The sequence below is a fragment of the Stigmatopora nigra genome, chromosome 13 (genome assembly GCF_051989575.1).
Source record: "Stigmatopora nigra isolate UIUO_SnigA chromosome 13, RoL_Snig_1.1, whole genome shotgun sequence".
Classification (NCBI taxonomy): Eukaryota; Metazoa; Chordata; class Actinopteri; order Syngnathiformes; family Syngnathidae; genus Stigmatopora; species Stigmatopora nigra.
Genome location: NC_135520.1, coordinates 11,201,605 through 11,226,975, shown reverse-complemented (window position 1 = coordinate 11,226,975; position 25,371 = coordinate 11,201,605). Strand labels below are relative to the sequence as shown.

The 25,371-nt window shown below is 39.6% G+C and overlaps 3 protein-coding genes across 9 annotated transcripts in view; 1 reads left to right on the top strand and 2 right to left on the bottom strand.

Moving 5' to 3' along the window:
- Positions 1 to 2,268: 2,268 nt before the first annotated feature.
- On the bottom strand, positions 2,269 to 9,961 carry trmt61a (tRNA methyltransferase 61A). The gene is made up of 4 exons (XM_077731081.1): positions 9,848 to 9,961; positions 8,067 to 8,408; positions 5,606 to 5,872; positions 2,269 to 2,833 (listed from the first exon to the last, which is right to left on the bottom strand). The coding sequence occupies exons 2-4, from the start codon at positions 8,395 to 8,397 to the stop codon at positions 2,541 to 2,543; spliced, it is 891 nt and encodes a 296-aa protein (XP_077587207.1). The 5' UTR covers positions 8,398 to 8,408; positions 9,848 to 9,961; the 3' UTR covers positions 2,269 to 2,540.
- Positions 9,962 to 10,359: 398 nt separating this feature from the next.
- ckba (creatine kinase, brain a) lies at positions 10,360 to 15,921 on the top strand. Its single transcript, XM_077731080.1, has 8 exons — positions 10,360 to 10,526; positions 12,426 to 12,627; positions 12,686 to 12,840; positions 13,478 to 13,610; positions 13,679 to 13,850; positions 13,910 to 14,033; positions 15,360 to 15,549; positions 15,612 to 15,921. Exons 2-8 carry the CDS (start codon positions 12,435 to 12,437, stop codon positions 15,788 to 15,790), a joined length of 1,146 nt encoding a protein of 381 aa, XP_077587206.1. The 5' UTR covers positions 10,360 to 10,526; positions 12,426 to 12,434; the 3' UTR covers positions 15,791 to 15,921.
- A 1,295-nt stretch (positions 15,922 to 17,216) lies between these two features.
- mark3a (MAP/microtubule affinity-regulating kinase 3a) overlaps positions 17,217 to 25,371 on the bottom strand; it is a 42,970-nt gene continuing 34,815 nt past the window's right edge. For 4 of the 7 annotated variants that reach the window (XM_077730792.1, XM_077730793.1, XM_077730796.1 and 1 more), the window contains 3 exons: positions 24,291 to 24,560; positions 23,316 to 23,342; positions 17,217 to 18,043 (listed from right to left, as the gene is read on the bottom strand). In XM_077730792.1, the coding sequence (XP_077586918.1) occupies positions 17,695 to 18,043; positions 23,316 to 23,342; positions 24,291 to 24,560 (646 nt within the window). In that variant the 3' untranslated portion in view covers positions 17,217 to 17,694. The remainder of the gene's footprint in view (positions 18,044 to 23,315; positions 23,343 to 24,290; positions 24,561 to 25,371) is intronic. The other 3 variants (XM_077730794.1, XM_077730797.1, XM_077730798.1) reach the window with 1 other exon arrangement.

The window sequence follows — 25,371 nt, the reverse complement described above, 5'->3', positions numbered from 1 at the left end:
CAACATGGAGTACACTACTTCCCATTGGCAAGTGGTCGTGCGTTATCCTATTGTGCAGACATTTGTGTGCATCTTTTTCGGAATATTTTGAAGGAAATACAAAAGCAAACAGCCCTGTGGAGGCAGGGCAAATAGAGCCAACCCAGGAGAAGAAAGCTTTTTTTAACCTTCTTTAAAACAAAATTAGAATTAAGTTTATTTTAAGGTTTGATGAAACTTATTTTTTAGTGTGTCTGTATCATAATCCAAGTTCTTTTAAATGTTTTTATGTTATGTTGTGAGCGTGTTGCCGTGCAAAAAGTCTCTCTCTCTCTCCCCTCCGCAAAATCAGTATAATTTTAGTACTATTAAACTTCATAACCACTAGTTATTTGTTACTCTGTTAATAGATGGGGAATTGAAATAAATAAAAATGTTTTCCCATTCCATTATGCAGTTTTTTGGTGTTTTTTCAGAGGGATTGAATTAATTTGTTTTTAGTTCATTTCAATGGGAAACGTTGATTTGAAATGTAAATCGACATACAAACTCAGTCATAGAGCGCATTAAGCTTGTAGCTCAAGGTACCACTGTATTATGTATTTGATCAATTTTAGTGACCTTGACACACATTTGGGGCATTACAATTCATTTGAAGGTATTTTGTACAAATGGGAACATAGTTAAAAAGACCTTGTTTTGGTGTGTAATTTAAGGTGGTTTTCATTTTTCAATTTAATTTTTTAAGGGTGCGGCTTATACACAGCTTATATATGAGAAAATATGGTAATACAAAAATGCCATCACAGATATGCTTGGTTCCGAAATTTTGAAATGAGTGCCTATCGAATGATGAATGGTCATCAATCACCTGTCTTGCTAGGAAAGGAATCTTGATCGAATTGGGCTAGATTATTCCAAATTGAGTCTATACATGAAGCATTTTCATTCTGATCAAGCTTTTAACCTGTATAAACAAGTCTATGTAACGTAGCCATTAAAGTGACCTTGACTTTTGAAACCTTGGCCTGTAAATATAGATGAGAAGTCAAAGATTCCATACGGTCAAAAACAGATGATTTTATGTCATGCTGTGACTGATGTAAATTTGGGGAGATTCCAACTCAAAACAAAAACCAGGAACTGGACCCAGGTACGGAAGTAGACCTCTTCCCTCTGAGTATTCCTTTTCCATTTACATACGTTTTTTTAGTCCCCAAATAAAAACATTTAAAAAAAAAACAGAGTACCATGTTTTTATCTACCATCTAAAGACGGCGCATGCTTCTTTATTTAACCTGCAGTAGTGAGTAAGCCGAGGATTATCCGAGACGTGTCCCGTAACGTCCCGATCGCTAAAACAGCCGCCCTGACCGGCACGGTCACTTTGTGCATCCAGCAGACAAACTGCCGGTGGTGTTTTCCTTCCTTTTTTGGGGATCGGCTGCAGTCACTCGTAAACGCTCTCTTGTTGCAATGCTTATGATACAATTGAGGATGATAGACCACACCAGAGTTGCTCTAAAAATAAGTCGTTTTTATATTAAAGCACACTAACTCTAACAGGATAGCACTTATAACACTAAAACTAAGAGAAAAAAAACATCAACAGCCAATTTTCTAAGTGTTCTTACTCACTGGCTACCATACAGGAAAATAAACATCCAATTCATTTGGACTGTCCAAAAGCTAGTGCATGACTTAAATTGGCTAAAAATATTGATTCAAAGTTTTCCATAATAACAAAAATGTATATAAATTTCTGAACAGAAATGTAATGAGCACGTCATGCACAGGAGGTGTTGTAACTCACGTACAATTTATTTCTGATGGCAGTATTTCAACAAAAATTGCCTCCCTCACGGCAAAGCAACACACGACAAATAATGCACATGTGCCTAGCTTGCGATACAAATGAAGAAAAGAAAATAGGGAAATTGCCACTGTCGCCAAACACTACTTGATAAAACTTATCTATGTTTTCTGGCACATAAATGAAAAAACAACGGTATGAAAATACATTAGTATTCTCCATTGACCATCCTAAACTTTTGCATTTTGCCATTAGCTCCCATGTATTTTACCCATAAAACGTATAAATCATATTACAGTAATCCTTCAAATCTCGCGGCTAAGTCCATTGCAAATTTATTTTTCTGGGGAATTTTTTTTTAATGAAAAGCTTTTTTTTTAGTTCATAAAAATGTGAAAATCCATGCTGAAACTCATAAGTGGAAGGCACTGCCGTCTTCAGGTTACTTCTTGGACTAAGAAAAAACATTATTTCACACATATTAAACGCACCTGCAGTCTCAGTTGTAAGAGTATTTTAACTGAATATTCAGTTTAAACTCAAGGGATTCATGTGAATTATTTTAAAAGTTAAAAAAACGCCTCTAATGTTGCTCAAAAACTCTTAAATTAACTTAATCGGTTTTAACTAAAAATGGCATATGCTTGTTTTGTTCTGATGAATGGAGGAAAAAAACAAGTTTGCTTGATGCAAGCAAAAAAATATAAAAAAAAGATAAAAAATGATGTCAGGGTTATTACAATTTTGATTATGATCTGGGTTTAGTGGCAAAAGTGAGATACCCTGTGTGAGCCGGCATTTCGCGGGGTGGCGTGGTGGTCTTCAACGTGGCAGCGGAGTGATTGAAGGTCGGAGGTAGAGAAACTTCGGGGCTGAGCACATCAGGTCCAAAATCAGGCAGAGGCAGCGAGACAGTGCGAATCTCGTGAACCCTCAGCACCACCTCCAAAGTGTTAAGCTCATGGAACCCATGGCGAGACAGAGCCTCGCACGTACGCTGCACTTGCTCTACACATGGTGAGAAGGATGCCACACGACCTCCTAGAGTGAAGAGAAACACCTGTCAGGTCATCTCACATTGGAAAGCATACAGCATCATTAACAAATCTTCAAACAAGCTTGCCATCAAGGACTACTTTGATATTTGATTACCAACTATTTTTGCAATTAGAAATAACTATTAGCAATTAAAATCATTTGAAATTAAAATGTTACTGTAGACTTGAGCACTTGGCATGAAAAAGAAAATGTGAAAATGTATTATTTATTTAAACTGAAATCCATGGCAACTCACTAAAACAAACAAATTTAAATGAACTTGGATAAATATATAGAGACACTCAACGTTAATGTAACTTCACACAAAACTGAATTCTAATTTTGTTTTAATCTTTTTTACATTTGTTCTACGGGTTGACCCCACCCGGACGTTCAGCCAGAGTCCTCAAAACGAACGCATCAAGAGTTGTTTGTTTTTGCCTCCCCTTCAAAATGTTTCGAAAATAACGAGCACAAATGTCATCACAATACGATAACGCGCGACCACTTGCCAGCTTTTCAGGGTGCCTGTTTTCTACAGAATCACTTTCCTGGGTGACAATCGAGGCAAATGTCTTGATAAATTCCACTGGGATTTATGGATGGGTGTGTGTGGGTTTGTATGTTAAAATTCTCTCGCTACGTTTGTCCAAACCTTGCAACGTAGAGTTGAAATTTTGTATGGTGGCCAGTAACGGCTGTCGGATCCTAATTGATTGAATTTCTTTCACCCTCTCTAAGCGTATAAACTCAATCTTTTATTTGTTAAAGCTGAGAGCAGAGTTGATGATTGAATAGTTGTTTTTACACAATGTGCCCTAAATGCACTAAGTGGCTGATTGGTCGTAGGTTAGGACACTTTTCCACGTCATTTACAATCAGAATTTCCACCAGCAAATTTCCAGGTACTCCCCGGAACCCTTTTTTTCTGTCATGACGGGAGTCATCAATCCACCCATCTAAAAATCAGGATTTATCTATTCTCTAATTTTCCGCGTGTGTGTGTGTGCACCTTTGCAGGCGGAAATTCTTTTGAAAATGATGTTTGTAAATGACGTGGATAGTCGTCCTTAAAACTACGTTGGTTCAGCGCATCCAGCACCATCGTGTCTGGCCGAGGCTTTCCATTACGGCAGGGGGGGAAAAAGTGTTTCGGGAAGAATCGTATAGATAAAGCATGATTTACAGATGGGTGGATGTTTTATGTTAACATTCTCACGCTACGTTTGTCCAAACCGTGCATTGTAGAGAGTTGAATTTTTTAATGGTGGCAAGAAGCGGCTGTCGGGTCCTAATAGACTAATAGATTGAATTTCTGTACCTTCTCTAAGTGTGTAAACTCAATATCTTAACTTGCTGCTTTCTTGTTGTATTTTTAAGCATTACAATCTGCAGATTTGGAAAAGCTTACTACAGACATTTCTCATTATTACACCAAACAGAAATTATACAATATATGTAAAGATAATTTAACAAAAAAATGTTTGAAAGTTTTGAAAAAATAAGCGAATATTTGCCATTAAAGGCTCTAAAAAGTATAAACAGTTAATTTACCATAAAAATAATTATTGATTCATTTGATATCCAGTTAGTTGTCTATTGGCTAATTACTTGTGGCAGTCCTATCGAATGATTGCTTCCAACCCTCCAGGTTCAAATGAATTTGGATGCGAATCGCCAGATGTCTTGCATTTCCTTGCATGAGGCGGGGGGTTAGGGTTAGGGTTAGGTCCAAATAGCATGAGGCGTAGGTCCAAATAGCTAGTGAAGCGGCCATTAAACTAGCTGGTCTCCAAGGTGACCGGGCCAGCAAACAGGGAGGGGCGGGGCCAACGTTTAAACAATCTCACCCAGCGACCAATCGACAGAACAGAGCACATATTGTGCAGGCCTTATTTGTTTTATGCACTTGCATAACAGGAGGGGATTCCGGAGTGGGTGGGGGATGGCGGCAATGTCAAGGACCTGATAGAGAGAGCAGCTTTATTCTAAACAAGGAAGTCAGGCAGCTGGCCAAAAACATGAGCAGAATTACAAGCTAGGGAAGAGGACAGAACATTTGAATAAAGACTTAAAACACCTAAACCGAAGCATTTGAAACAAGAGTGTGTCTATAAAGATGGATTTTTGTCCTTGTGATTCTTGTTAAGATCTATATTGAGGGGAATGTTGATTCTCTTTCTACATGACCCTTTTTGGACATGCAACACAGTTTATGTGGATGCCTTTCTGAGTGAACGTTAATTCCATAAAAGGCACCAGTCGGGAAAGCCTTTTCAGTCCATGGCGTTCATCATTCTGTCTATTCAGAAAAAGCGGATCTAATAGTGTCAAACTAATTGAAATTCATAGCAGAAGGATAAAAATAGCCACCGCGCATGTAAATTGAAAGTAATAAGGAGGGAAAGCTGTCAATTATCTTGTCTCAGTGCTAGTAACAGTAAAAAACATCCAATCCATTTGAACACGCTATCAAGCACCGTCAACGCAAGCCCATAATTTACCATTGATAAGGACAAACAGATTTTCTTAAAGGTTTACTAAATTACATCAAGTTTTCTAAAAACAAAATCTCAAGTGTTTTGAATTGAATGTAACTAAATTGCCTCGGTACTGAGCCGGTAATTAGCCTAGCTTGTTAGCCCTCAGAATGACCTCAGTAGGATCCTGTTATAGATTAAACTGACCTTTAAAGCAAGATCAACAGCTCCCGGGCGACCATTCCCTAACTATGATTTCACAACGTGTCAGAACTTGTTGCGTTTGAGTTCTTACCGCTGCATTTGAGGGCGGTCTTGGCGTGCGGCACTGCGTCCCACGGGCTGGGGATGTCCAGGAAAATGGCGTCAGCCACGCCCGTCACTCCAAAACCATCCTTGCAAACGTCTCGGTTGGCAACGGTCACTAGGTGGTCCACGCGGTGCTCCTTAAACTCCTCTTGGGCCTTCTGGGCACGCTGTTGGTGGAATTCCACCGTGTAAAGATGGCCGGTGGGCGCAATGGTGCGTAGGATGGCGTGCGACAGTGACCCACTGCCTGTTCCTGCAACCAAAACGGAAACTTTTCTTAGAAAAAGGCAGGTCTATCTTAAGAAAACCTATTTAAACACATTGTACACATTGAGCGACTCCAGAATCAAATGAATTACAGTGGAGGGGTGTGCAATTGGAGAAAAAGAACAATTGATAACTAATGTAAGACTGGCAAAAACAAAGCAGTATTTCAATTATGACTAAAACTAGCTCGATTCAAGAAGCAATCTAATATAAGCGAGAATAACTGACTGAGACAAAGGCTAAAATAGGTCTGCGACAGAATTATCAAATCAGTTTTGAAGAGTCAGATTTTTTTTTAATGATTTTTTCTATTCAAACCCTTGTCATTATTTATATTTGACAGTGCAGGAAATGCATAAATAATAATCAGTTATAATTCAGTGACTGCTTTGGTCTGAAAAAAATGGCAGGAAAATCGTTAGTGGTTTTCCAAGCTAAAAGTAGGAAATGGATTAATGAATGACAAAAAAGTAATCAATTTGCTTCAATTTGAAATTAAATGATGGCCCAAATTATTTAATCAAATACTTATCAATTCATTTAATGTTCAGTTGTTGATTCATAAACTGTTATGCAGCTATAAAACAAAGACTAAAACTAGCATGATAATAAGTATAAGGAAACAAGAAAAACTAGTCTTAAACACTACCAGTGATAATAGAGAGCATGATTATAACTAGTGTTAGTGTAAGGAAAGCAAGTGTTAAATTAACTGATAGAAATTGTGGGTAAAATAAACATGATAAATAGAGTAAATGATGAAAACAAGCAAAAACAAAGATTCAGGAATAAAATTCATAACATCATGAGGATCAAAATATTTTTTTTTAGGTAAGAGAGGGAGGGAATACATTCGTTCATTCATTCATTATCAACATTGCTTATCCACAGAGTGCTGGAGCCTATCTGATAGGTTCATTAATAAACCAAACAAACAAACAAACCCAACACTATCCCATTTGAATTCAGATATTGATTAACTCATTAAAATCAAATAACTAAGGGGAAGAAAGTGTTATGGTGAAAAATATGGTGAATAATATGGTTTTAATTGCATGTTTTTGCATGTGAGTCTATCCATTTTGGTAAATAATGCGAATAAATGAGAAAAAAAATCAATTCAAAAGTACCCCCTAAAGGAGCCTGAAAGAATACATAAAAATAAATACATTTAAAATCATAAACGTAAAAGTAAAGAGAGGAAAAGAGCAAAAACAGAAGCCTAAAAGCAATACTACAAAACATTGTGGTCGCTAAGGAGACATTCAAGTTCACTGACCGGCCATTGATGGACAACATTAATGAACCACACACACACACACACACACACACGAAAGCCTGAATCAGCTGGTGTCATCGCCATGGCAACGGGCCTGACAGTGATTCAGCAGACTTAAAAAGCAAGAAGCAACATTTTCATGAACCCCTACCCTCTCTTTAATTAATCAGCCTCACACATAGGATTTGAGCTGGTTTTAGTCAATAAATACTCTGACCTCCCTGCAGAGTCTGCATGCAGTAAACATGATGAACTGCAATGCTACGCACGCACAATTTTCCAATCCCCTTTGGCGCCGTCGACCTGGCCGGGATAGCAGATTTATTGATAGTCAAACTACTGGCAATGGGTATGGAGGCGGAGCAATGCACCCCTCCACCCCCCAAAAAATCTAATCCAAATCTTTTATTTGGCTGCCATTGATGGCGATGACGAGATGGACTATAAAGGGCTGGCATCGAAACGAATTAGACAAAAATGTAGAACTGGGCAATAAAATGCTAACGATAATTATCTTTTTAAAAAAATGATTAGAATAATTTCTTCAATTCAATTCAAATTATGGGTTGGAATGAAAACCCACACCAACTGTGGCCTTTTGTGAAATAGTTTGTCCACCCATTTTAGTGGATCAATAGCGAAGGAAAGTCGAAGGCACCCAAATCAGGAACTCACCACCGGCCAGATCTGATCAGTTATGATCCCAGAGAAGATTAAAAAGTGCCCACAGTAGGGCTTTTATTCAAACGGCCATGCTCATACACCGGCAGTCGATGCTAGCACAACCAGGCTTTGGCATCCGCCTAGAGTGCACTGTTTTCAGGTCAAACTAGCTTCATACTCCCGTCGGAACCGGTAGCCACTACCTCACACGGGGCCCAGGCTTAGCGCTGGTTCATACCTGACTCGCAGACGACAGATCCAGGTTTGAGGTCCAGCATGAGCGTAATGGTGGCGATGTCGGTGGAGTAGAGGATCTGCGTGCGGTGGGGTAGCGCCATGGTCCATAGCTCGGGCGTGGGGTGTAACACGTACACCCAACCCCCTTTGCCGCACGTCACTTTGGTACCATAGCGTTTGCCGATCAAGTCGTCCGAGTGGCGAATGCCGCCGTAGCGCGTCTGCGTCTGGGCGCCGTGACGCACCGTTACTGCCATCAGGGACTCATGGGACAGGTACACGATGGCCACGTCACCTTCGCGGATCTCCTCGCTGTATTCCGCAAAACTCATCGTTGGATAATCTGGAAAATGCAAAATGACAAATTTTGATCAGCCATTTTCTCCCAGTGGTAACTTTTTCCGTGCTATTGACAATGCTGGATGTTCAAACATGGGTGAACTTAACTGACGTTTAACTGAGGTTGTTATTTATAGGTGTCTAATCTATTTGAAGTGAAAAGTGTTCAATTTAAATCAAACGATATGTTAATGTTTTTGAATCAATTGAAATAGTGTTTTTTCAAACTATTGAACAAGTACAGCATAATGAAAACAAGTATAATTTGTCGATCATTAATTGGCAAATTCAAACTTCCACAACATTAACATTAACGTTTTACAGGTGGTCCCTTACCCGAACTTGTATGTTGTGCAATTTCCTGTTTTCCTGCGGTGTTTTCATTAAAACACAGGTTAAATTGTTTTTTTTCTCGTTCAGGCACCTAAATGGGCAGCTTGGGGTCCTTAGGTTTTCTTGCTAACAGCTTGGGGTCCTAGAGTTGTAGTTTTGTTTCGAATACCGCGAACATCTGCAGCAGTTGATTTAAAGGTCGGAAAAAGTTGACTGTGATGTGATATTGGAAAAGAATATCATGCACTGTCAATTGCTTGAAACTCATAGGAAGGTATTTGCCTTGAGCTACGAGACAAATTTTGAGATACGAACATAAGAGAGGCTGCTTATGATTTCAGTGCACTGTCTTTCTCGTCGCATCTCCCTCGTCCAAAGATATCTACAAGCACTGGGTGGAGAGTTGTATTTTTTCCGACTTTTTTGCATTAGTCAGTACAGAATTAAGGGGAAAAATGTGGTGTACGCATGAGTGTACTGCATAATGTCTCACTTCGGTATTAATCATCATTACCACTAGTTATTTGTTATTCTGTTAGATGATTAATTATAACCAATAAAAATGCTTTTCCATTGTAATGTCCAGTTTTTGGTGGGGGTTTTTCAGAGGGTGGGAACGAATTAATTTGTATTTAGTTCATTTCAGTCCCGGAAAGCATTAAGCTCGTATCTCAAGGTATCACTGTACTCTTATTGGATTTGTTAACATTGTACATGCATTGTTAAATTGTCTCATCAATTGTCCGACTTGAAGAAAATGCTGTCTTTCCTTTTAAATTATCCATGGCAAAAATGATGAAAAAAAAGGTAATTCATTTTCCGTACCGTTGATTTTACATGCATTCATACGTTCATACATTCGGCATATTTATGGCCAACTTTACTTCCGTAAAGGAATTAAACGTCCATCTGTGGCGTAAAGTAAACATGTCTTTAAAATGTAGGGTGGTTTTGTTTAATTACTATTGATAACGGTCTAAAATTAAGGTACGATGAGTTTTTAGGTCGGAATGGGTCAGGAAAATGAAAGTTAGTGCTAAACCACTTTAAATTGCGTGGAAAATGGACTACATGGATAATAACAAAAACAAACTATGAACTGGCACTTACCGCTTGGGAAAAAAATACTTGTTTTGTGACCACACAAAGAATTTCGGGACAAAAATGAAGAAAAGCAGGATGTAAATACACATGTGCTTCGCGACTCGCTCACAGGAAAAGGGATGAATTAGACCGGAAGTAGTTGCACGATTTTTAGATCCACATTTCAAAAGCGAAAACGACTTTGTAAACACATTTTTTGATATGCTTCCTCAAAAAAGGTGCAACAAATTTTAGCTTTTTTATTTTTTTGCCAAATAAATACATATTAAATTTTTTTTACTATTAAACTTGAGCATAAAAACACAATTTACACAAAAAAATAAAAATAATAACAATGAATTATTTTATTCACGGGTACTCTTTCATGAATGAAAAATAAAAATTTCACCTGTCGTGATTTTTTATGGCCGAACTATGTCCATAAACCATAAAACACAGGCGAGGAGAAGGCGTCCAATCAGCGTCGTGGCTAGGTTGAATGGATTCTGGCGTTATCCAATGGTCGTGCAGCAGAAAGCTCTATAAATTCTGATGTCAGCTGCTTTCTCTCAGTGGACGAGAGGAGAGAACAGATTTTTGGAACCCCCTCGCATCTTCTTCTGGCATTTTAGCAGGAAAAATAGGGATTTTTGTATCTGTCCCGGCTAGTAGTTGTAGTCAACAGCCGCACATTCGCAAACAAAAGGTAAGGCATTGGCATTTCATACGTGCACCTGCCATGGCTGGATTTATGATGCTGGAATGATGCATTCTGGCCTTGTTGCTCCTATTATCGGACACACAATGACTTGCATTGATTGACAGCTGAGTAAACCCACTGTTGCAGGCAATCCAGCAAAAAAAATGAACATTCTTCATGAATTCTCCTTCATGCAGCTAATGAAGACATTGCAGCTCTTTTTGTGACATGCATCTAAATTTAAAATGTCAATCAAAATAAAGCAAGCTGCTTTATTCGGTTTGCTCATCTAAAAAACAGCAAAATACATTTGCTGAAATAATCTGGAGTGCATAAATACCAATCCCTGGATTTAGGGGGGGAAAACATTATCTCTTAAAATCATGGAAAATAAGAGTGGTAATTTTTTTAAGTGCAAAATGAATTGATATACTTTCCTCAAAGGAAATTTTGTATTGAAAGATAAGTAACGTACAGCAACATTCCACTTAATGATAGTTTTTTCTTTCATTTAATAGGATTTTTTAAATTAAAATATATATCTCGATTCCCGAAACCAAAGAAGAAGGGGGAAAAAAAAGTGCGTTGTTGTTGTTGTTGTTGTTGTTGTTGTTGTTGTTGTAATGGCTGTCGGAGTTTGTGCAAATAGAAGAGCATGCAATGAAACTGGGTTTGATCTTTTCTTTTTTCGAGTGAGAAAGGTCTGTTCAGCAAAACATGCAGCGAAGATTAAATTGTCGGTGAACTTTCCGATGGAAAAATACTGTATAAATGGAAGATAGACTACGTGAAGTGACTCATTCAGCAGAAAAGTCATTTGAATGAAAATGAGAGTTGAGAAGGACAGATGTGAAAAATAAGATGACATTTGGGTGATGTCAGATTTTTGTATATTCTAGTCACATTCATTAAGAGGTATTATTATTTATGGGTATTAATCATAAAATTTGATTATGAATAGATCATTTGTGGGTAGAAGAAATGCACCTGCTGAAAGCAGGTGGCCACAACGAGCACTTCTGATGTTGCTCACAGTGGTCCTTAGTGGGCTTAGAAAGGTTTTCTCTATGCCTTGACATATGAAAAATTGGAGGAAACATTGTTAAATTCTTTTGGGATGCATTTTTTTTAAAATATAAATTTGTCGTGCAGTAGACTATTAGTTGTACGTATATTTTTGCTCTGGCTCCAGTTTGTGGCATGTTGCTGTCAGTAGTGTTTTACTGCCATCGTGTGGTCGATGTGGCAACTACCATCTCTTGGATTGACTTGATTTTCGCGACACGGCTGTTAATCACCAGCGATTCAGGTTGTGCCCAGGCTCCAGCACCCCCCGTCACCCTTGTGAGGATAAAGTGGTTCAGAAAATGAATGAATGGATTTTAATGACGGGTGGCCGGCGGCTGAGAACTTAGCGCGTCGGTTTCACAGTTCTGTGGTCCTGAGTTCAAATCCAGGTCCACGTGTGTAGTTTGCATGTTCTACCTAGCCCTGCTTGGGTTTTCTCCAGGTACTCTGGTTTGCGCCCACATTCCAAAAAAACATGCATGCTAGGCTGATTTGACAATCTAAATCGCCCATAGGTATGAGTGTAAACATGTTTGTTTGTCTCCTCGTGCCCTGCAATTGGCTGGCCACCGATTCAGGGTGTGCCCCTCCCTCTGGCCCAAAGTCACTTGGGATAGGCTCCAGCACCCTCTGCGACCCTAATGAGGATAAAGCGGCTCAGAAAATGAGATGAGAGATGACTATTTGCCTGGAGACGGCAACCCTTGCCACTCTAGTGAGGATAAAGCGGTTCAGAAATGTTATTGACGGTGCTAGGCGTTTGATTGGACGATCCTTGTCATGACATCTGGTGCTTTTATCGGTGGATAATATTGTGTGTGGTTATTGTCATTGCAGGACACCACCATGCCATTCGGTAATACACACAATGAGACCAAGCTGCGCTACTCGACGGATCAGGAGTACCCCGACCTCAGCAAGCATAACAACCACATGGCCAAGATCCTGACATCTGACTTGTATAACAAACTGCGCGGCCGGCAGACGCCCAGTGGATTCACCCTGGATGACGTCATCCAGACAGGCGTGGACAACCCAGGTATGAACCTTGTCGACGTGTCTGCGTTCTGTCGACTGAACGCTGCTCTCTTTTGTAGGACACCCCTTCATCATGACGGTGGGCTGCGTGGCCGGTGACGAGGAGACCTACGAGGTGTTCAAGGAGCTTTTGGATCCCGTTATCCAGGATCGCCACGGAGGTTACAAACCAACAGACAAGCACAAGACCGACCTTAACCCCGGCAACCTCAAGGTCATTTTCCGGCTTTCAATGGTCAAATATCATCAAGCGCTTGTGTTGCTCAAAGCAAAAATCTGATTAAATTGCGAAAAAAAAATTGGGGTTAAATGTTAAAAATAAAGTAATCCCTTGATTGTCGCGGTTAATGTAGACCAGACATGGTCGTGATATACAAAAAAGCGCGAAGTAGCGTCACCCCTATTTAAAATAATACATAAATAAATATATATATTTAAAATACTTCAGTGCTGAGTTCTTGTGCCAAGTTTTAGTGTGGATTTTCACATTTTTATGAACTTAAAATAAACACCTTTTAATTTAAAAAATCCCCCACAAAAAAATTGAAGTCACGATATTTGAGAGATTACTGTACTATTCAATTTAGCATGATAAATTGCCTATATGAACAATTTACAATGTTTTTTCTTACATGTTTATTGCGTTACGGTTATTCTGTTAAGGCAGTGCTTCTCAATTATTTTCTGTTAGGCCCCCCCTAGCAAGAAGAAAAGTTTTCAAACGGCAATTTGTCAATTTAAATTGATACGATTACATCATATACTAGAGTTGTGACTCTGTAAACAAGATGGCGACAATTCCTCTTGTGTTATTGTTTATTTTGACATGCGTTTGCCCCGTGGACCCCTAGGGTGGTGACGACCTGGACCCAGACTACGTGCTGAGCTCTCGCGTGCGTACGGGCCGTAGCGTCCGTGGCTTCTGCTTGCCGCCGCACTGCAGCCGTGGAGAACGGCGAGCCGTAGAAGAGCTCTCTGTACAAGGTGAGGCACAGGGAAGGTGTGGGGGTGGCATGGGGAGGGCATCGAGTTACAATGAACGTTTTTTGCAGCCCTAGCATCGCTGAGTGGCGACTTGAAGGGCAAATATTTTGCCCTGAAGAGCATGACGGACGCCGAGCAGCAGCAGCTGATCGACGACCACTTCCTTTTTGACAAGCCTGTCTCACCGTTGTTGTTGGCCTCCGGGATGGCCCGCGATTGGCCCGACGCCAGGGGCATCTGGTGAGGATCGCCGCCGTCCGGCAAAATAACTGGCGCTGACCAGTTACTATGCGTTCAAGGCACAACGACAACAAGACCTTTCTCGTGTGGGTCAATGAGGAAGACCACCTGAGGGTCATCTCCATGCAGAAGGGGGGCAACATGAAGGAGGTCTTCCAGCGCTTCTGTACTGGACTCACCAAGGTTAGCACTCACTGGTTGCCATTTATTGTGATAAACACATTTTCAGGGGAATGCTATTTTTTACCCGCTGTCTACTTCAAATGAATTGCATCTCGTCTCATTTTCTGATTAGGATCGCGGGGGGTGCTGGAGCCTATCCCAGCTGACTCTAAGCCAGAGGCAGGAGACACCTAGAATTGATGATCAGCCATGACATGAGACGGACAATCACTCACACCCATACCTCGGGGATATTTAGTGTCCAATCAGCCTACCATGCATGTTTTTTTGAATTTGGGAGAAAACCGGAGCATCTGAAGGAAACCCACGCAAGCCCGGGGAAAACATACAAACTCCACACAGGTGGAGGTGACCTGAATTTGAACCCAGAACCCCAGAGTTGAAAGCCGGCGCGCTAACCAATCGCACCACTGGGCCGACTTCCATTTTAATGGGCCTCACAGTTGGGGACCGGGGTTCAAATCCAGGTCGGTTTATTCAGCCGCTTTCAGTAGAATTGAGAGCGCTAAGTGTCTAATTCATTTGTATGTCTAGTGTTGTCAATGCCAACCAATTAGTTCAATAAGTGCCTTATGAAAGGGTTGACTTTTTGTGTGTGGACGGGTGGTTAGTGCATCGGCCTCACAGCTCTAGGTTCCTGGGTTCAAATCCAGGTCACGTCCACCTGTGTAGAGTTTGAATGTTCTCCCTGGGCCTGTGTGGGTTTCCTCTGGGTACTCCGGTTTCCTCCCACATTTCAAAGACATGCATGGTAGGCTGATTGGACACTGAGTTGCCCTTAGATACGAGCGTAAATGTCTCCTTGTTCCATGCGATTGGCTGCCCACCAATTCAGGGTGTTCCTGCCTCTGGCCCGGAGACAGCTGGGACTGTCTCCAGCACCCCCGTGGCCCTAATGAGGATATAGCGTCTCAGAAAATGAGATGAGAGATGACTATTTGTGTTGTTCTCTTCATTCTTGTTGTCTCTTTGAAAGTAGAGAGGGGGAAACCTATCCAAGTTAATTTCTTGGCTGCACAGTGGTACCTCGAGATACGAGCTTAGTTCGTTCCAGGACTGAGCTCATATAGACAAAAATTTACAGCATGTACACAACCAATACAGGCCATAAAATGTGTAAAGAACAAATATAACTACTATAGTGTAGCAGAACAACCAGATTATCCCAAAAAAAATCACATTTGACATTTCTTAAGATTAAAACATTCAAATGAGACAGTCACAATTAAATGAAAAGCTTGATATTTGGAAGTCGTAATCTCACCCAGTTACAACATATCAAACATTCAGTGGTGTCAACTGTACCAAAACCCATTTTTGTTGTAGATTGAGAGTTTGTTCAAAGATCGCGGTCACGCCTTCATGTGGAACGAGCACCTGGGCTACGTGCTGACATGTCCGTCCAATTTGGGCACGGGCCTGCGTGCCGGTGTCCACGTCAAGCTGCCCAACATGAGCAAGAATGCCAAGTTCGAAGACGTCCTCAAGCGCCTCCGTCTGCAGAAGCGAGGAACCGGTGAGTTCGTCGCTCCGCCTCCTTTTGCAGCTCTGTCGCCGAACTAAGTGACTTTCATTCAGGCGGCGTTGACACGGCGGCGGTGGGTGGTGTCTTCGACATCTCCAACGCTGACCGCCTGGGCTTCTCCGAGGTGGAGCTGGTCCAGATGGTGGTGGACGGCGTCAGACTGCTGGTTGATATGGAGAAGCGGCTGGAGAAAGGCCAGAGCATCGATGACCTGGTTCCGGCACAAAAGTAGAAGCCAGCGCTGTCCGACCTTACAGAAACTTTGCTCTTTTTCCGTTCACTTTCCCAAGAAAGGCATCCTACATGTTGCTCCGTCACTTGTATTGGAAAAATGGATCTAAAATAAATTGTTCCTGAAGAAAATGTTTCTCCTTTCCCTTCAAATATTTCTTTGTTGAATCTTATATATAAATATATATTGTCTCATTTCCAGTTATTCTGGAGTCAATGCAATTCATGAAAAAAATCGATATAAAATGTAAACAGAAATAATGTAGCACAATATAAATCAAACTATAATTATCATAAAGTGAATTTAAATAGTTTTTGCAAACTATTGAAAATGTAAAGCATAATGAAAATAAGTATTTATAAAATAATAATAATTTTGTGTTTGGGTCCTTTTACAGTCAGGTTTCCAAGATGTGTTGTGCTGAAGTCGCAATTGTACAATGTGCTAATGTCGATCCTTTTGGAGACGTCTTCAACGTAGGATATTTCGTCAAATATGAACCAAGAAACCTATGCAAGTGTCTGGGTTTCTTATTAAGGAGTTTCATCCAAATTGCCATTCTTTTCGCACTTAACCCGATCAGGCATATTGATAAGACTTACCAGTGCCGTGTACGCCTACTTCCTTTGGAACAGTGGTCTCAAACCGATTCCACATAGGGCTGCAGTGGGTCCTGGTCTTTGTTCCAACCGATCCAGTGCCGACATTTTAACCAATCAGATGTCTTTTAAAACAAGTAGCACCTGACTCTAATTTACTGATTACACATGCAAAAGGTATCCTTGTTGAGTTGGAATGAAAACGTGCACCCACTACGGCTCTTTGAGGAGCGGTTTGAGACCACTGCTTTAAAACAACTCTGGAAATGATTAGATTGGTTTCAAAACAAAAGACTGGTGGTTTAGTCTTAATAATACGTATACTTCTATTATGAAAAAAACAAAAGCAATCGATTGCCGCGCTGAAATCGCCCAAGACGAATCATTTGTCAGAACTTGTAACTCGGAGGATTCAGAATTTATCCGGTTTACAGTGCAGTTGAATCAAAAGCGTAAGTAAGATGCGGAAGCCAATAGCGATGGTGTGAATTTCGAGGCATTTAAATTGGAAATTTGGTATTCTTCCACAATGGTTGCTTCCAAAAAAATGTAAGTTATAATTTTTGGGGATTTACGAAGTTTAGGAAGGTTATCCGGAATCCCAAAGTTTGCGTTGCTTGTTTCGGTAAACTCCAGAAATTCCGGAGAAGTAGGCATCTCGGCATTTACAACCATATCAGATGTAGTATTTCTGAAAAACAGGTTTTTTTTAAGGTGTGTTAAAATATTAGAGCCGTTTACAAATATTTGAAGAGCAAAACTTACATATTGCCAATATAGGGGACAAATGATTGGTAACTAAATACTAAATAAAGAGCAACACAGCATTCAAGTTGACACATTGACACTTTTAATAGTCTTTGTGATGCGACCGGTTCCGAACGCACACGCTGCTCACCACCTTCGCTATTTTCTTTTTTAATAACCTTTTCAACCGAAATAGAAAAAAAGAAAAACAAAACAGTATTTTTCTGTGTGAGCTATTATTTACATGGAAAAGAAGAAAAAACGCTACGTGATTTTAATCTTACTCCTTATGGGGGAAAAAAAAAAAGAAAATAAATAAGACTGGAACTCGTTCTTGTTTTGCGTGGACACAAATCAAGTAGCTACGTGGCCCCCGACGAGCTATTAGTGGGCGGTGGGAGTGATTATTGCCCAAAAGGGAAAGAAAAGACGATGATGGATTAGAATCGATACATACTCTGTGGTCTTGTTGTTTCTTATAAAAGGAGACATTTGGAAAGTTGCTACGCGGATGATTGTACAGCTTTAAATAGACGCACGCAGGGGGCGTGCGTGCGCTCATAATTTGAGCTCGTTGGACACCTTGGAGGCAATGTTCTTGAAGGCCATGGAAGAGCCCGATATCCTCTTGAAGCGCACGCCATTGAGCGAGAGGCGAGGCAGTTTGCAGACCTCCATCTCCCACTGGACCAGGTTCTCGGCCCGGCCGTCACCATGCACGCAAAGCAGCAGGAAGCTCTCTTGCTGCTCGTAGTCGCAGTTGTTGGCGTCCAGCACTTTGCGGATCTCTCGCATGATGTCGGAGGGTTCCATGGAGCTGGTGGTGCGCATGCTCCAGGTGAACCGCAGCGAGCGTGGCTTGCCGTCTTTGCCCTCAAGTTTGGGTTCCCCGCCGGGGACGTGGCGACTGCAACGTAAACAAGTGCCCGAGGGGCCTTCAGTCGTTGATAATCCCATTTAAATATACAGTTACAAAATACGTATGTAATAAATGTAGAGCTGGGCGATAATATGAGGACAGTAGTTATGATAAAATAATTTTTGTAAACAATGTTTTTGTTAAAAACGTTTATAAAAAATAGATAATTTGAAACTGCAATTACACAACCGAACCACCGGAGAGAATAAGGGCGCTGTTGCGAGATGAAGGCTAGTTCCAGACCAACACTCAGGAGAAGAGCATGAACAAGAAATGTGTTTTTTAACATGTTAGCAATAGAGGCTAACACGGAGTATTAATGCAAAAGACAATAAATATAAGAAAATATATATATATTTTTTTAACTTCTGTCTACAATAAATGTCTTGTTTGTCTTGTGTCTGTCTTGCTATCGCAACCAAGACATTTCCTGAAGTTAGGATGAAATAAAGTTCTAATCTAATCTAAAATAAGCAATTGTGAGATGCAGAACAACACCGAGCCGACCCAATAAAAGATCTAACCTAATTTATCCTGGCGTATTCTTTTTCTTTATTTTAAATGCCTTATTGAAAATGTCCTTAATCCACTGTTTGATGCCAGCCTGTAATATTTTTTCTTACTTTCTTACTTATTAAACTGTTTCGCCATTTTATGTAAATGTTCTGAAAACGTTCTAAAATCTAAAACTTGTTAGTTTGGTTTAAAATGGGTTAAATTTATCCAACCTTTTTATTTTATTTTTTTGTAATTGGCTATAGGTGAGGTAAATGTACTCTTTCTTTTTTGTGAGGTTTCAAAAAGGTATTTTTTTCCAATGGTGATGCTGTCTTCAGTTGATTATTTTATTTACTGCATATTTGAATATGGGGGAAAGAAATTGATTTACTCATTCAGAGTTTAAAATTTGAAAAAAAATGACGTGACAGTTATCGTGATAATTATCGATAGACTTCCCTTTTTTTTTAATCGTGATAATTTTTGTCATATCGCCCAGCTCTACTTAGACGGATACAAAACAAGCTCATTTGTGCTCACAAAAGCTGAATGGTAGCCACTAAATGCTCTTTTGTGTCCGAAGAATGCTCCATTATGGTATTGAAAAGTTCTATGATTGATAACAGATATAAAATTATAGCCATGAAATATATTTATGTCCAAAAAATGCAAAACTGGGTAATAAAAACTAGTCAGTTCCCACAAAACCTTCCTTAATGGTCACAACAAAGCTTCATTAAATGGTCACAAAATCTGAGATTTGACCAGAAATGTAAATACTTTATACTATCTGATCATGAGAAGTGAATTTGTAGAAATATTAAATTGTGTGAAAATGCAACTTTAAGCAAAGTTTTACCACACACAATGTAATTTATTGAAGTGGAGATGGCTCACTTTGCATCCAAAAATAAGGTACCATGTATAAAATGGGCATATAATCATGATAGCAAAGCTCGCCTACTTGTGTTAACATTTTTTTAATTGAAAATGATTGAGGTTTGGCGGAGCTAATTTTTTTTCTCAAAAATGCTCCCCAAAAAATTATGAGAGGAAAAGGCTAGTGTTTCTTTTGCTTTTTAAAACATTTTTGAAATGCCAAACACAAAATAGATGAATCAATGTCTTTCTTTTTTTAGAAAATTAGCGACAAAAGATTTAGAGGCTGACCTGGAGCGAGGCAAAAGAAAGACTTATGTCATATCAACTACAAAAGACAAGAATTACACAAGATGGCATCGATTGATGGTGAGTGATTGATACTCCCCATCAAATACCCGCAAACATTGTTCTGCGATTGTACTGAAAACAAGCATCTGGAACCATCATTATTATTTGAGGCTGGAGAACTCATGCTCGAGATGAAAGGGGCAGAAAGTGTTGGTAAAGGGGGTTTCAAGGTCGACATGACAACATGCAAAAAGAGCAAAAATAAAAGAAATCAAAATAATTACAAGCGCGACGGCATCGACGTTATGCAGCTGAATGAAGTGATGCAGGCAAATAACTTAAGTAAAATGGGCACATCGGGGACGGACCAAGAGAGCTAATCTTTTCTGTATTTGAGCGTGTTTGTCTTTAAAAGGGAGACAGCTCAGTGAGTAACGTTAGCGTCGAAGAAACCAAGTTAAGTTGTAAGTTCTGAGGCGGGTGGTTAACTCATTCATTTACATTGGGGACTAACAAAGGTCAAAATCTTACTTTTGAGGCTTTTAATCACTTGATGCCTCAATTTACAGCAGACATAATGCATATGCATAAAAAAACATTATGAGTTAAAAAAATAGTAATTTCAAAAATACAAACATGAAAATATAGAGTGGTACCGCTACTTATGAATAGCTCTACATACAAAATACACGGGTTACGAAAAGCTTTGAATGGAACCCTTTTGTTCCAAGATACAAAAATCAATCCAAGCCACGAAGCATCAAACGAAATCAAAGATCCCTCAGAACATAAATACACCATGTGTGTGTGTTTTTTTTAATTTATTATTATCGTGCTGGATTTGCTTTCCCATTGCCTCACTTTTAACACTTCGCTGGCTTCCCAATTGCTAGCAGGACTGAGGACGACCCAAGAATAGCGAGCTCCAGGCCTGAAATGGGTTAGCAGCCCCCAATGAAGTATGAGTGCGATTGGTTGAACAAAAGCCCCCTTTGTGACCAATTTTCGCCGTGGAGTTTATCTGAGTGTGCGTAACATTATTTTAAGGTGTTGTGGTTTATAGGCGAGTGTACTCACGTGCCACTGGCAATTTCACCATATTGGTAAAGTTAGTATATACTCTGTTCATTTTAAAGGGTTTCGGCCATAGCATTGGGAACCTAACTATGATTGGAATGAATTTCCCCCATTTCAATGTAAAATGAGTCTCTGGTGGACTTTAATGAACCACTTTTGAAATTGATAATTTCATAAATAGAGATACCACTGTATTAATTTAAAAAAAATAAAAAGGGAAATTTCAAAACTTTATTTTATTTACATTTAAATAAATAGCTATCAATAAACGTATTCTGTTATTACTTTTTGCATTTGTAATTATTAAATATAAAAATATGTAAAATGAAAATTTAAAAATGCTTTGACTGCAAATATTCTTTTCAGCTATTGACTAAATTATAAATACATTTTTAGGAAAGTTGATTTCTACTGTGGGCTTAAGGGATTTTTTTTAAAAAGCAGTCCTGGTTCCTCCAGTACACGGGTGTCAAATCAATTCCACAGAGGGCCGCAGGGGGTCTTTGCTCCAACCGATCCAGTGCCGACAGTTTGACCAATGAGGTGTCTTCTAAAATAAGTAACACCTGACTTTAATCAACTGATTACACTTGCAAAAGGTATTCTGTTGTTCAGTTGGAATGAAAACCTGCACCCACTGCGGCCCTTTGAGGACCAGTTTGACACCCCTGATAGCACCAAAATGGCCATGGAATAGTTAATTGTTGTACTGTTTAATTTCTAACAGTGGTGTTTTCCAGTGGGTTTCGGGGTGGCTCACCTGGAGCCCTTAATTCTCCTGTTTAGTTCAAACTCGGTGGAAACTCTGACCAGTGCATGAAAAGACAATGGGAAGAAAATGTGGAGGGCATAGTGTCAGGGTATTAAAACAGTAACTCATCCACGTGTCCAAAGTAGCAACGACAACAGACTAATTACAATTCAACAACCAATCACGCCTTCAAACGCCTCCAAGTGGCTGCAGTGCCTCCCTAGGCAGCTTTGACAATGAAAATAACTCATTTGAAAACACCAGAGAGCGCACAGTAAACAATTGAAGATAGAAAAGAGGTATGAAAGTGAAAGCCAATTTACCAGTTTCCATTTTAAAAGCCTTCAGTACTAGTGATTGCTACTGCAGGCTTTAAAACAGCAATTTACTTTATACACAATTTTAAAAAAAAATTGACTTTCACCACCAAAATTAACATGTTTAGAGCCTGCTCCAAGTTTTACATTTGAATTCCTATGAGAAATGTCATTAAGTGCTAGCCTTCCAGACACATCTGTGCCCCCTTTCTTTACTTTTTGTATTTTGCTCTCTTAGACTGCTAAATGCTTAGACCCAGTGATAATTTTACAATTGGCACACTGCGAGTCCCAGGGATTCGCTTGTCTGAAAACTGCGTCCCAGGAAACTTGTCACGAGTCCCAACATACTACGGATGCAAATAAAACATAAACAACGATATATAAACATTCAGATTTAATTTATTTATTATATGGTTTAGGGTTAGGGTTTATTTATCATTGTACTAGTCTTTCAGCTCGTAGATCCTCCTCTCTTTGCAGCCAAAAGTCTTTTGAAATGTGCGTATTTTTCCTTGCTTCCCCCGTTTTGCTTCATGATCATCGATCGAATCTTCTGCAGTTCTTTTCTTACTAGTTGTATTTTTAACTGCGAAATAACTATCCAGACTGTTTTGCTTTTTCTGAAACATTTTTTATCTTTCTTACACTATTACGAAACTCTTGCTATCGCTTTCTCTCCTTCGTCTGCTAGTGTCTGCTAGTCTCTGCTAGTCTCGCGAGAATTATTTCGCAAAGATTATGTGGAATAAATTGGTTTGCTATCGGATATATGTGTTTTGGTTTTTTTTTTGATAAAAATTTCTTTGCGTCCGAAAAAAGCACATTACTTGAAATTGTGCGTCTGGAAGAAAAGCTGTGCGTATCAGACGCAGGACGCAGAGGTAACGAGAACACTGGGTCGGAAATTCAGAATGTTGAAGGAGCCATAGGACCCAAAAAAAAAAAAAAAAAAATCAAATATGTCTGGAGCTGCAAAAAATTAAGTCTTATATTGAAGGCAACACATGCTGTATCTATCTGTATATTAGCCTAATATGGAAATGACTAATGGCTAAAAATACATCATGGGCATTCATGTTTAAATGTTTATTTTCCCTACAGCGAATTCTGTAGAGAACGACCATGTGACTGGTCTGTGGAAGGAAAACGCCTCAAGTTTAACTTCATTACAATATTAATTTATTAAGGCATGACTACAACGTCGCCCGTGGCAAAGTGGAGTTTGACAAACCCTGCTTTATACAGCATGGATCTCACCAATGTGGCCCCACCAAAACACTATATTTGTGGTCCTTCCTCCATATCATATTTCCATCCAGTCTGGGTGGAATTCTGTGCAAGACGGCAAAAAGCCAGTTGTGGATAACTAGTATGTATAGTATTTGCAACGGCAGCCAGGCGGCGTGTTAGTGGCGTGCGACAGCGCAGGCATTACTGGTCCTACCTTTTGGTAAACCTGAACGACATGTTTCTATAACAGAATAACAACAACAAAAGACATCGTCAAAGTTTGGTGGTGCGCACAACAGCAACAAGAAAAAGCAGCGATGGGGGCAGCGTAAAAAGCAACCGAATGATTGGTCGCACGCAAGCACCCATTTTGTCCCTGTTTGATCACCACTTAAGTGGAATTTTATCAAGTTATTGTAGTTATTTTAATGTAACAGTAATATAATAATCATTTTCTATTCATTTTCAATATCAATATTCTGTATTATAGGATCAACTCCTTTAGTGCCATTGAGAATGATACAAATCTAATCATGTGGCTCTTCACCCTTCATCTGTGAATTTAAATTAGTTTATCGCTAGTTGACGTCCAATCATTTGTAGGGGAAGGGTTGACAGAAAGTGAATGTTTCATTCGCTGGCAGCCCTCCCACTTTAAATAACCAGTGGCAATCAATGGGTTGAATGAGTGCTCTATGAAGGGTTACATGAATAATGCAACAAACTTCGAAGTTTAACATGTACTGCACTTGAGCAGTGATGCACAGTGTTCCCTCGCTACTTTGCGGTTCAGCTACTGCGGACTCAGAGCTTCGCTGATTTTTTTTTGAAAAAAAAATACAAATATTACATTGAAACAACATATTTTACATTTTTTTTGTTATAACATGAATTTCACTCTCTCTACCCGTATTCTATATGGTGTACTGTATACAGGGGGGGGTAAAAACAATAAAAAATGTAAAAAAAAAATTTAATTAAAAAAAATTTTTTTTTTGAATTAAATTCAAATTAAGCATTTTTGAAGGGGAATCCATTCTTTGCGGAAATTCATTTATCGCGGGTGGTCCTGGTCCCCATTAACCGCGATAACCGAGGGAACACTGTATTAGCGTACCACACTATGCAGAAAAAAGTAAATGAGGAAAATCAAATTCAAAAACATAATTACATGACAAAGGTTACTAACCTGCGTGTGAGCTTGGAAGTGAGCTTAGAGAAGAGGTTGCTGGTGGCGCGGGAGCGAGTCTGCGAGAGGGGCGAGGCATCATGCGATAGAGTGGGCGAGGCGGGCGGCCCATTGTAGGTGGCTGTACGGCGATCGCGCAGCTGCCCGCCGTGGAAGGTACTGCGACTGGCCGTGCCACGCGGGAAACGAAGGCGCTCAGGTGTGGCCGCCGCCGCTACACTGTGAGTGGACGCCACCGGGTTGCGCTGACCGCCCGGAGACACCGACACACTAAGGGAAAACAAAAACCAGTGAGAAAATATCACAAAAAAAAAGAAAATGGAGGAATTATCTGTGTGAATGTGATTTATAAGTTCAACTTCAGCAGCCAAAATGCAGAAAACAAATTACTATTTTGGATCTTTAAATATATCCTGTAACATTTAAGAAACTATAAACTATGCTTTTTTCCACATTTTTTTCTTTTCCCAAACCTAGCCACAGTGGTTTATCCTACTTTTCCAGTGCCTTTTGGTTATAAATGCAAAAAAAAAGTAATAATTAAAAGCCAGAAATGTCTCATGAAATTCAAGTTAGTGCATGTTCTGTAATAATTCAGAAAAGAATAAATGAATAAAAAACTGTGTGAAGCACTTTTAAAAAAATCTTCCAAAAGGATACGGTAACTTCGGAAACTAGGTAGTACAATTTCAAATGTCGGGGTTGTCACGTGTCGCAGTGAATACTGTAAATATCGCTTATGGATGTCTCTCAGGTGCCATCCGATTCTTATTGAATTAACTGTTCACACTGCATGAAAAAAAATCGGAAGAGTTGGATATGGGCATAGAAATCAGAAGTGAGCTGTAGAGTGAATGTTGTCTTAAAAATGCTGTAAGGTCGTGTTGATGATTTTCTTCTAAATACATTCAATTTGTTTGAAAATAAGTGACGAAAAGATGGTCAGAAGAAGAGAACAAGTTCTGAATCTCTGAGTTAGAGGTAAGTCTTACTTTTAAGTTTTAAGTGGGGTTAAAACACATCACGAGGCAAAGCCCAATGTCATCACTGCTCTTTGGCTCGCACCTACCACTATATAAGT